General features: G+C 33.6%; 2 protein-coding genes across 2 annotated transcripts; one reads left to right on the top strand and one right to left on the bottom strand.

Moving 5' to 3' along the window:
- Positions 1-891: 891 nt before the first annotated feature.
- On the top strand, positions 892-2,022 carry LOC101222997 (3-isopropylmalate dehydratase small subunit 3). The gene has a single exon (XM_004152346.3). It carries the CDS (start codon positions 978-980, stop codon positions 1,722-1,724), a length of 747 nt encoding a protein of 248 aa, XP_004152394.1. The 5' UTR covers positions 892-977; the 3' UTR covers positions 1,725-2,022.
- Positions 2,023-4,345: 2,323 nt separating this feature from the next.
- Positions 4,346-9,292, bottom strand: LOC101222761. The gene is made up of 10 exons (XM_004152345.3): positions 9,049-9,292; positions 7,502-7,561; positions 7,331-7,370; positions 6,566-6,744; positions 6,395-6,433; positions 6,074-6,160; positions 5,904-5,964; positions 5,208-5,332; positions 4,769-4,860; positions 4,346-4,670 (listed from the first exon to the last, which is right to left on the bottom strand). Exons 1-10 carry the CDS (start codon positions 9,094-9,096, stop codon positions 4,556-4,558), a joined length of 846 nt encoding a protein of 281 aa, XP_004152393.1. The 5' UTR covers positions 9,097-9,292; the 3' UTR covers positions 4,346-4,555.
- Positions 9,293-12,408: the final 3,116 nt, after the last annotated feature.

The raw sequence follows: 12,408 nt of genomic DNA on the forward strand, positions 1-12,408 counted from the left end.
AGATAAATCAATCTTGAATGTCATGAAATAAAGAATTGTCCTTATGTTCGTACATGAACTCCTTCAATATAACATTTTAAATCACATCGCTTCTCTAGTAACTTGTATAGCTACAACATATTTTGATTGAAGTATTGAAACCCAACATATAGCTCTACTAGCAAGAGTGAAGGCATATATGTGGGGGTGAATTTACTTCTATCAAGATAAAGTCACACCCTCCATTATACAATGTAACTTTTCCAGACCATTTAATTCAATTAGTAATTAGAGTTATTTTGCAAATTTTGGAGACAAATATCTTTTGAAAATCTCATACCCATGTTAAAGAAAAAAACGTGTATTTTACCCAAAATTTAAAAAATCTTAAACTATTTAAATGACTTCAATCATATCTTTGAATTTTGAAAAGTTTTATTTTAAATCTCCTATTTGTTGTTTGCAAACTTTGTAAGTTTATTTAGAGATAGAAATTTTATATTTACTCAGAGAATAACTCTAAATACATAGATGAAGATAAATTAAAACACACAATTATAAACTATACCTATTATTACCTTCGTCCTTAACGCCATGGACTCAAATCTTCATTCTTTAATTCACCATATATTTTTTTTCTATCTTAGTCTCCAAATTTACTTTCCTCCTAAACTTCGACCCCCCAAATTTGCTTTCTTTCATTTACGACATTCTTTTTTAAAATTCTTTCCTTTACAATGTTCTTATTTACTTTTTTGAACTCTATACCTGAAATTTACTTTGATAGCGTGTTTAGATTTGTTCATAAACAAGGTATAAATTGAAAACTTTATAAATATTAGGGCATTAAGGTTTAATTGAAAATGAAACCACAATTATAGTCATTAATCACAGTATTTTTACTTTCAAATTTAGGCATTTTTCACAAAGCTAATTACGCCATAAAACACCAAAAGGAGACCCCATTCGATCTCACATCTTCTCGGCCAGAAACGACCATGGCGGCTTCACTGTTTCTTTCTCAAAGCCCTATCGCCATTTCCACTCCCCGATCTTCACCTTCCATTTCCCTTCTCTCTTCTCCTCAAACCCTCAAATTCCGTTCTTCCCATTCCAATTTCCTTTTTAATCTATCCATCGCCGTTTCCCACGCGCCGTCGCGTCTTGCAACTATCATCCCTCGAGCTACCGCTTCACCGTCCTCCACCGCATTTCACGGCCTCTGCTATGTCGTCGGAGACAACATCGACACTGACCAGATTATTCCTGCTGAGTACCTGACTTTGGTCCCCTCTAATCCCAGCGAATATGAGAAGCTCGGATCCTACGCCCTAATTGGCCTCCCTTCCTCTTATTCCACACGCTACGTGGAATCTGAAGAAATGAAAACCAAATATTCCATCATAATTGCCGGCGACAACTTCGGGTGTGGTTCTTCACGGGAGCATGCGCCGGTTGCGTTGGGAGCGTCCGGCGCCGTGGCGGTAGTTGCTGAGTCTTATGCGCGTATTTTCTTCAGAAACTCCGTGGCAACTGGAGAGATTTATCCATTGGAATCGGAGACTAGGATTTGTGAAGAATGTAAGACCGGCGACGTGGTGACAATTGAGCTCGCTGAAAGCCGTTTGATCAACCATACTACGGGGAAAGAATACAAGCTTAAGCCTATTGGGGATGCAGGTCCTGTTATCGAAGCAGGTGGAATTTTCGCATATGCAAGGAAAACGGGTATGATTTCAAGCTAAACGCAGTGAAGTTGAATTTAAGTTTTTGGGTTCGTGAGTATTAATTGTTGTTTTGTTTGTTAAGTTACTTCTTTGCTTGCTACCGAGCTTAGAATTCTGTAGAAGTGTCTGTCTTGGTAACGTGTATGAATGAATTAATAATACAGACTAAATTAAGGAAGCAAAAATGATTGCTTTTGGAATTGAAGTCTGATATGTGTCTTGCATTGTAGCCTTAGCTTCTTTAGGAGCAACATTATATCACAGTTTTATTACAAGTTATGGAAAGTCTGATATTGGGATGACATATTGTTCAGTACTTGATTTTTATTGTCTTTTAAAGTTCTGACCTCCTTCTACTTTGTTGAAATCTTGGGGTTTTTATTCTTGTTATGTCAACGGATATCTCTTCATTTTTCACCGTTAGTACGATATCTTCTATTTTTCCCTTAAACTCGTTCAAACCCGCGTAGTTTTGTATTTAGATTCCATCCAAAATCTTTTCTACCAAGGAAGATGTAGTGTTTGTGTATATTTGGGAGGACCTTCTCCACTTTTGCTGGTTGTAGATGATGTGATGTTGACTCTTACATTTGATTTTTGTATGATTTCAGTATAAATGAAGTATTGTAATGTAACTAAAATTTGACACTAATCAGTCCTGGGTCGGGGCCCTAATAGTCGGTTTATTGAGTGGCAGCCTCAACTCTAGCTAATAAATATGAGACTGAAACCAAGTCTGTGGTTGTCTTGTTTGTACTTCATTATGCATTTGTTCACACACCTACAGCATGGAAAGGATAATTGTAATTTTTGAACCATTTACCATCTTTGTTCTTGGCAAGGCAATGCACTCTGTATCAAGAAATCTTATTCCGATGCGTCAAGTTATGTCGAATCATTTTGCTTTTTGGTTTCTAGTTCTGAACTTGCTCTTGCTAACATTCCTCTAGCTCATGAATGATACAAGAGATAAACTAGTGCCCTGATCAAATTGTGGCTGATATGGCCGCTTACGTTGGCGGAGATCTTTAGGTGTGAGTGGGGCTCGTATTAGAGATGGGCAGTCCTTGTTGGTGGAGGTGCTTCTGCATCCTTTCTTTTGGTTTTGGATTAAGGGATATGTGTTGTGGCATGTGAGGAATAGTAGGATCTTTAGGGATGTTTAGTTATCTAGGGAGAAGATCAGGGAGTTGCTTAGGTTTAATGCTTATACTCAGATGTTGGTCACTAGACATCTTTTTAGTTATGACACTAGTCTCGTTATTTCTGATTGTATTCCTTTTTGTAGTTAGCATCGAACTCTGGTCCTTTTTTCTTTTTTTTTTATCGTTTCATGGTTTATCTTCTTTTTTTTCCAATGAAAATTCCGCTATGGAATGCTCATTTTGTGTATACCACTAAAACACATTTTAGCCATCAATGGACTTCTCTCATCTGAGGTTCCTTATCGGTTAAAATATTTGCCTGTGTCATTGCTTTTACCATCGACAAGGGTCTCTACTCTTTTGTGAGTCAATAACATCCTTTTCCTCACCTGGAATCAGTGTCTAATCACAGAAGAAGGATTTTCTTGACACTCTGAAGAAATCTGTGGGATGAATTAAGATTCATATTCTGTGGGATGAACAAACTTGTTTCACTCAGATAAGTGATCTTAAAAGAGCATGTTTGATTGGAACTTCTCTTTAGAAGTTACATGGGACGATATGTAGGCTCGATTAGATATACCCTATGGTTTTCCTACCTAGGCATCGGCGAGAAATAAAGTTGTAAATCATGTTGCCTAACACTCAGCCTTGGTTTCTTCTCAAGGTCCTTGCCTTTTCGATAATCTCATATGGTGGCAACGTTACTTAGTTTTCAGATCCACACTTATATTTGGAAATAACTTTAAAATGATTAAAAGTTACCCGTCACCTATAAATTCATTATGAAATATTATCACTGATAAAAAAAAAAAAAAAAAAAAAAAGAAGTTTTGTTGAAATAAAAATTATCAACAGAATCATAGTCAAATATGTTAACTCATATCACCAGGACAAGACAACAAAATTTCTCCCATGTATATAGAATACTAGTATGGCAAGCCAATCATAATTTTTCTTAGTGTTGCTTGCATATTCCATCTTAAACAAGCGAAGTTACATTATGAAAAAAATAATCTAAAATGAGTGCAAGATTACCAAACACTTCTGTAAATGTTTTCAAAAACTATCATTGAAACAAAAATCAGTTAGAATATTGAACGAGAATTGGAATTTGAAGCAACGTGAAAGGTGTTAATTGGTACAAAATCAAAAGTTCATAAATTGATAGAACCGAACCTAAAATTGAAGTGTAAATCGATATATTTATTTTAATTTATCCATCAGAAAAGTGCATAGCTCAACAAATGTGATAGCACCATGATCAGCACACGTCATTCGAAATTGCATTTTCTTTTAAGAAAAATTTATTGGCATTTTGAAGGAAAACAAACTACACTATATTGAAAGTGAAACATAATATTTCATTTACAAATGAACAACCAACAAAGTCAATAACATCCTTTTCAGTTTTAAATTCTATTCAGAACAAAATCCCCACACTTCTTGGGAATACAACAAAGTGAAGGCATAGATAATAATACAAATACCAAATTACAAAACTCAAGGTGGGAAGATATCATTTACTCAGCTCAAAATATCTGCACAACTTCGATATATATTATATAATAAAATCCAATAATTAACGACCAAAAAGAAAAAGTTATCCAACTCAGAACTAAACCTTTGTATTAGTTAATTCCAATTTCAGCCTAACTAATCACCCTGGGAGAGATTTAAAAAAGGGAAGATCTAGAAATAGAATCATACATCTGTCAAGATTATTGAAGATACAATCACAACATACGCCAGAAAAAAGAAAAGTGCAAGCTGAACGAAAAACTTTGGATTTTCCCTCATGTTTGGGGATGTAACAGCCCTGCAACCAAAAAATTCATGCTTTCTCGATAAGTTTCTGAGGGAAAAAACGGAAACATTACACCTTCCGCGCCTTAAAAAGAATTCTTAAGTAATTACCTTGCGATGCGTTGTGAAAGTCGTTGAAATGGCAAACTCTGTATGAACACTATCCCTGGTCCTGTTAATGTGGCTGTCACTAAGTTTTCACCCTGCAATTTCACAATCACGGGAGACCTTCTTAAAGCGTGAAAAAACAAGTATTTACTATAAATATAAAGAAGAATGTTCTGTTAAAACTCGAGAACAAGGAGAGTTCGAAACTGTGGGATCTGATACTTAATAATTTCTTTAAGAATGGAGAGATAAGAGAAGGTTGAATAAGATATTCACTCGACAGAACCCCTGAGTAAGAATTGACTGTAGTTATGAGAAGTGTAGCACGTAAACTATTCAGCCTTTGTGTAGATAACAACCTATAAATCGAATTATTGCATAACCAACGAAGAGAAGACATGGAAAGCGAAAAGAAAAGTCCATTAAAATAAAGAACTCTTACTCCAAATACTGCTCTTCTCACAGGACCATTGTATTTGATTTGGACATCAATGGAAGTGGTCATAGCCACAATGCAGGAGATATCCACTGCTATAACTTCACCAACCTCAAGATTTTTCTGTACGACTAGCAGAACCAAAAAAAAAAAAAAAGACTTCCATTATTAGCAAACTTATACTATACATTGCTTATTTTGAAGCGGAAAGCTAATCTTAAATTGTCTAAAAGCTGAAGCATGAAGTTTGTTCCATCTTGAACGTTAAAATAAATATATCAGTATCAATAATGTGATCTCCATATCCTTCTGGTTCTGGCCACTATATATATATCATACTTAGTAAATTATGAACCATAAATCTCTAAATGAAAAACAAAACCAGCCTTTAAGTTAGTATTACAGAAATTACTCCATCTACTTGATGTGTGAATAAAATCTAATTCCAATGGAATATATTAGCATACATGCATCTGACTTGGTACAGTTCAAGGTCAGCAGTTGTGATTCACCACATTGCAAGCATCGAAATAAATTTCAATAACAAAACAAACATTTGTGTTGCTCAAGCCAGAAGGTTGAGGTCACATGAAAACTCAAAGTAGAAATCTAGGCGTGTTTTCCGTTTTCATGATCGAATACAGATATAAACAGGCCTTTCAAGAATTTGCAAAAATAAAATGAAAAATGAGAAGCACATACCAGAACCACCCCCAAGGATAAAGGCAAGCCCTTGGCCTGATAACTTCTGTCTAAGAAACCCCTAAAGTAAGATCCAGAGTAGCAAGAGAGAAGAAAATAAACAACATTAGGAAGGGCAAAAATGAATACAAGAAAGCACGGACAATAAGGAATAATAAATCAGAGCTCACCTCCACACCTGGGACAACATTGCGTACTCTGTGATCAATTGTGTTGTTAACCTTCACATCATTAACAGAGCAAAGGAATGCATCTGGCTACGTATAAAAAAATGAGGCAAAAATTATCAGGCAATGGAGCCCGAAAGAAGATAAGTTGAATAACAGAATCCAAGATATCTAAAATTTCAACTTGTTAAACAAATAAATTTAGTTTCTTTCAAACACTGTGAGGAAAGGGAGAACTAGAAGGGCACAGCGGTAAATCAGTTATGAAGATAAGTAACAAAGAGAAGCTACTGGGCAAACAACAAAGTAAACAATACTCTCTACCTGGCATAGAAGCTCTCCTCCAAACATTGCCATATCAATCTGTCAACATAATTGGAAAAATTTATATAAATTATGGATAAACTAGAATGGTCTACATTGAAGCTAAAGTCAATTGATTAAACCTTTTTTTTTAAATAATAATAATAAAGGACGACAAAATGCAACACAAACCGGAAGAATCCTGGCAAGAGAAGGTGCAGCAATTCCAACATATCCATCACTTGTACCAGAATTCTGAAGAACGATGCTAGTGACACTCTTGCCAAATAGCCAATGCCAAACACCCACTTCATTTTCGGGGAGAAAAACATTTTCCATCTCAATAGACCCAGACATGAAGCACATTGAGCCTGCAAATAAGTGTATCAGTTGCACATACAGTTGTACCCTGTAGGTAACAAAGAAACAGGCGAGTCTTTCCCAATTAAGAAAAAGTAGATTAACTATAAGGGAACCTCAGTTCTCATAAACAAAACTTTTTGAAATAAGAAATTTGTAAGGCTGTCATTGCTAGTTTCACATGAACATTATTAATAATAGTTACAGTTGAAACAAGCAAACAGATGGTACAGAGCATTAACAAATAATCAAGTTAGCAATGATCTGTACATCTAGATTCTAGTGCCTAATTGACCAACACTATGGGAGAGAACATGAACCACGAACTATTCACAAATTAAAAATACTAATTATTTTCAGAACAATCATTTTATGGGGGGTGGGCATCCACTCCAGATAATGTCCATATTGTGAACAAGTTAAAAACATGTTGACCAATTGTAGAAGGCACGTTAAGGTTGATATCCCAAGCACGTTAAACATGAACTTGACATAAGGGAAGCATTTTAAGAAATAGAAACAATATTCTAAAAGCTCAAAATGTTATTATACGAAGAGATAGAAAGCAAGAGAAAAAATAAATCTAACACTACTTACCAGGCCTTGCAATAACCTTCTCTTGTGGCTTTAGCATAATCTGTCAGCATAATATGAGCAAGAAAATTAACAGAGGTGATACTTGAAGAGATACAATAAATATGAAAGAAGTTAACAATGCTCTATCTATGTGACATTAAATGACAATCACAATAGCAATATATAATATACCTGTAGTACTTGGGCTTCACCACCCAAAATCTGAAAAGGTATCATTGCATCTTGTGGGCTCTACAGCATGGCATAGAACAAACTAATATAAGTAAAATAATAGTAATGCACAACATACACTAGATTCCAATTCGACCAAACTTCATTAGAATTATTAAAATACAATCCTTCCAAAGTTTCAAATATTAGAGACGGAAAAAATCAGTTAAAGGTGATCTCTACACCAAGAGGGTGACAAATTTTATTCTAAGTCGTTCATATTTCTCTGCTTTAAATAGGATGGCATCTAATGAATGTTTCCCTGACAGAAACCCATATCACTTCTTTTTAAGTTTGTTGACATATCACAAACATCCATTCTTTAGTCTAAGAACTGTCATGAGCCAATGTCTAATATTTCTTATTCATCTTTTGGTTTTTCAAATTAACATTCAGTAATCATGATTTTGGATTATGTCAACGTCAATTTTGAAAGAGTTAGATGCTAGGTGATAAGTAAAATTTTGCCTCTAAAACTAGCTTCTGGAGTTGAAAGACCCATTTGGCCAATGAGTGGTAATATAAACTAGGTTATAACGACTTAGTTGGTCCCCCTTCCTTTAAAAGGGTGGTTTTGTGGGCTGGTTTCTTTTTTATGCCCTTGTATTCTTTCATTTCTTTTCTTAACGAAAGTTGTGTTTTCATAAAAATAAAAAACAATAAAAAACTAGGTTATAACAACTTTCACATGCAGTCTACACTCTACAAACTTGATCGGGTAGATGGTCAGATCCAACCCAAAGGACCAAAAAGTAATGAGAGATTGTTGGGTTATACCACATTGGTTTTACAATGAGTTGGATGTTGATTTGTAAATGCTTAAATATCTCGCCTCTTGAACTACTACTGAGATAAAAAGCCTAATTCCACACTGTCATAGAGTTCATACTCATACCTCAAACCGATCTATTACACACGTCCATTGTTGACTGACGAATGCATTGCCGTGATACCTTACTATTAAATAAACGTACTGGTCAACTCATGTTCATAATTCGTTTTGTTGTTTATTAATTTTGAAAGACCAGCACACTCGAGACCAGTGTATAATCTAGGAGCGAAAAGGAATCAATAATTTGCAAATTCAAGAAAAATCCTGGTGCTCCAAACAATGTATATCTGACATTTGGCCTGTTCGAAGAAAGCTGGAAAGAACATAACTAAAAAATGATTCCCGCAGACCTATTCGAATCACAAAGTGTCCTCCATCATCAATAAACCCCCCTTTGTTAACAATTTACAAAGCGTGGAAGAAGCCTCCATCGAAATTCAAAATCAATGATACCCGAAGGATAGTAAAACCCTTAATCACAAAATTAAAATGCCGAAACCAAACAGGATCAAACCCACCAAATAGACGATCAGGAAAACCAACCTAAACTAAGAAATAAGACAAACAATCGAAGTTTTCCATTTCATCTTCCTGAATTTACCTAAACCCTAGCAGGATCCAGAATCAAACTTAAAATTGGAAACATCAAAATACGAATCAAAGAAGAAGAGAGCACCTGGTAAACATAAGGCTGAATTGGCGTTGAGAAGAACGGAGCAGCCATGTTTAAGAAACACTAAATTCAAAATTACAAGAGATCGAAACAAGAACAGAAGAGTAGCAATCTAAAACCTAAGCTACCATTGATGCGCCCGAGCGGCAATTCCGAAAGGAAAAATTCATGAAGAAGTTGAATTGAAACAGACCAGATTCTTCTTCTTCTTCTTCTCCTTTATTTCTTTATTTTCCCTCTTTTTTTATTTTTATGGGAAATTTTGGGAGATACGAAATGACTATAATAACCTTTTCGAAAAGTGTTAAATGATTGTGTAATTTTGTAAATTAGTGGTTTTTTAATGGGCTTATGTGTCTATTGCCAGACAAATTTCAGGTTTGAGATTTTGTTAATTGGCTCTAATTCTTTTGCTGGCTGCGGCCTATGGGATTTGATGGTGGAGTCCACGTCGGAGTACTTTGGTGACGTTTCAATGTTTCATTGGTTATAATTTGAACCTCTACGTATTGGATGACACGTGAGCAAGATTTGTGCCTTGATAGCATATCTTTTGGTCTTGCCAAACGACGTCGTTGATGCGTGAGCCCATATGGCATCGTTTACATTGTTTATGGGCCGGCACAAGATGGGCATTCTTCAAAGCTGGCCCATTTAGGGAAGTTGTGATGTAACACATGAATCACGATATTTTGGGAGAGTGAAGATTATGTATTTTTATCAAATCATTTCAACATATATATATATATAGTCTATCCTTATAGTATTTGAATTTTGTTTCGAGGTATCTAATGCACATAAAAAAATGTTGTAAGTAATGTTAAGTAGTAACATGTAAAAAGAACATATGATGTACCAGTTGGGTGAATATCATCTATGTTTGGAGGATATTGTGTCCAAAAAAGATGAATTCGGTAATATAAATGATAAGCAATTACACTACAATAGCTATTTGTAATAGTAACAAGATTATAGTGACTTTCAAACAAGAAAACCATTCAATTGTTCACCTATGTTCTCCTTAGATGCAAGACTGCCTTCCAAATATGACTTGGACTCTGCTTAAGTTGTAATATTAGTGAAAAGTGTTTTAAGTTCTCCTAAGATGGAGATTCCCTTTCAAAAAGACTTAAATTTTCCTCAAGTCGTGAGACTCCCTCTCACTTTAACTTTATCTTTCAAAATGAATCAAAAATCAGGCAATTCGTAACTTGGAGTATAGCTTGAAAGAACATTGATTTATTTATTATTCAAACAATGAACACTAGCAACGTCCAAATTCTTTTTCCCAATAATATTACTCTTTCAAAAATGGTTAATACTTCACATATATAACCAATGGCTCCTTAAAAAATACACGTTGAACTCACAAATGAACAATCCTAGCTCTTTCAAAATAGTCACACCCACAAAAGACAAGAGGTTTAAGTAATTGACACAATATAAATTACTCACATCTTTAAAGATTTATGAAGCGTTTGAGACGACGAGTGACTTATAATAGTATAAGAATTATAATAGTCTATTATAATCTGTGTTTGAGGTGCAAAGTGAATAAATATTTGGAGCTTAATGAGAGATGAGGAGTGAGGAGAAGCAAAAAGAGGAGTAAAACAAGTATTATCATAATATTAGGTCCAAACATGAAGTGAGCTAAAACAATCCACTCCACTCTTACGTAATTTTATAGACAACCAACCCCTTAAATAGTTAATACGCTCTACGTTATTAAATTACAACATATACATATCTCAAAATTTGTAAGTTATGTTTCAATTGTGTTTTAAACTCCTAAAATTTTAAGTTACTTTGAAAAGAACTTACTAACGTTTTTCTTAAAATGAAAGGTATATCACATTACATCGTCTATGACTAAGATTAATATTTATTATTATCCCTCATTCAACTCAACTCCAAAGACATCATGCAAGAATAGGTAGCGGAAGAGATGAGCAACAAAGAAAAGAGAGATGATAAATGAGAAGCCACGATCTTCCCTATTAGTGTATATTTTTTAATAGATCTACGATCGGTAACTATAATGAGTAGCCATTTTAAAAATAATAACAAGTATATAAAAATATTTTAAAAAAGAATCGCAAGTATTGTAAAGTCGGTTGGTGAATGTTGCTATACACTTAATTATTTTAAATCTAATAGCTATATTTACAACTAATACTCAGTTGATAGACATTTTTAAGGAAAATTGCATCAAATGATAAAAATATTTTAAAAAACAACTTACGACATCTCTTTTTGCATATTGCGAATATGCCAAATATGACAATTAATTAGGAATATCATATGCTATCGAAGGGTTGTAGATGTTTAAATTTACTACATTTGCAATTTAGAAAATGTAGTGAGACAGACTTTATTGTCATAAATATTTTTTTTTTGCTATTTTTACCAGTTCTCCTATTTTTTGAAGAAAAATTGCATCAAATGGCAAAAACATTTAGAAAAAACTTATCATTGTATCAATTTTTGCATATTGCGAATATGACAAAATTAGTAATATCAAACGGCTATCAATAATTATACAGCTATCAAATGACTATCAAACAATAATAATAGAGGTATTAGAAAGTCATTACTTTTAAATTTACTAGTTTTACCAAATATAAATTCTATTATCATAATGTTTTTTACTATTTTTGGAAAAGCCCATTTTTTTTAAATGTCAATTTAAAACATCAAAAATCAAATTGACCAAAGTTTTATCTCTCTTTTCTTATTTTATTTGAAGTATGTAGAGATAAGTTAGTTAAACCACAAGCTGTACTCCACGAGTTTCCGTAACTACCAATATATCACCAATCACGTGGCGCCAGTTGTATATGACGACACATCCTCTGCCCCGAGGACGCCGTGGCTTCGCGTATCTAAGTCTAAGTCTAACATTTTGTAAAGTTCTTTTTTGCCACGTCAAATAATTTGTCTTACACACTCGTTTTTATATTTGAATAAAATTCTAATAATATACTCATTTCTCTATTTTAAAATATGTTTAATTTTAGTGTACATGCTTTCAAATTGTTAATTTTCAGTTGTATTTTTGGTAAATTATAAGTTTGGTCCGTCGAAGTTAACTTTTTTTTTAAATTGATTAAATAATTACAATCTTTTATGAAAAAATCATAATATGGGAATGTTTTTTTAAAATTTATAGTAAAAATGTTAATGAAAAAGATGTAACAAACTAGTTGTTAAGATTAAATTTTGAGATTTATTGAAAATTCATGTGAATTATAAACGAGTGAAAAATAGTTTGAAACAACTACTTTTATAGGAAGGAGAATGTTTCAAATTTATAAACTACATAAACAAATCTAAATTTGTTTTGTTCTAATTTACTATAAT

The sequence above is a fragment of the Cucumis sativus genome, chromosome 5 (genome assembly GCF_000004075.3).
Source record: "Cucumis sativus cultivar 9930 chromosome 5, Cucumber_9930_V3, whole genome shotgun sequence".
NCBI lineage: Eukaryota > Viridiplantae > Streptophyta > Magnoliopsida > Cucurbitales > Cucurbitaceae > Cucumis > Cucumis sativus.

What these genes read in the sequence shown, in the direction of transcription:
- LOC101222997 (XM_004152346.3), top strand. Translation starts at nt 978, where the DNA reads ATGGCGGCTTCACTGTTTCTTTCTCAAAGCCCTATCGCCATTTCCACT.
- LOC101222761 (XM_004152345.3), bottom strand. Translation starts at nt 9,096, where the DNA reads ATGGCTGCTCCGTTCTTCTCAACGCCAATTCAGCCTTATGTTTACCAG. An exon ending in CTCTTGCCAGGATTCTTCCG is followed by an intron (nt 6,434 to 6,565) that starts GTTTGTGTTGCA and finishes TTATGTTGACAG; the next exon opens with ATTGATATGGCAATGTTTGG. An exon ending in TATCCTTGGGGGTGGTTCTG is followed by an intron (nt 5,333 to 5,903) that starts GTATGTGCTTCT and finishes TGGTTCTGCTAG; the next exon opens with TCGTACAGAAAAATCTTGAG.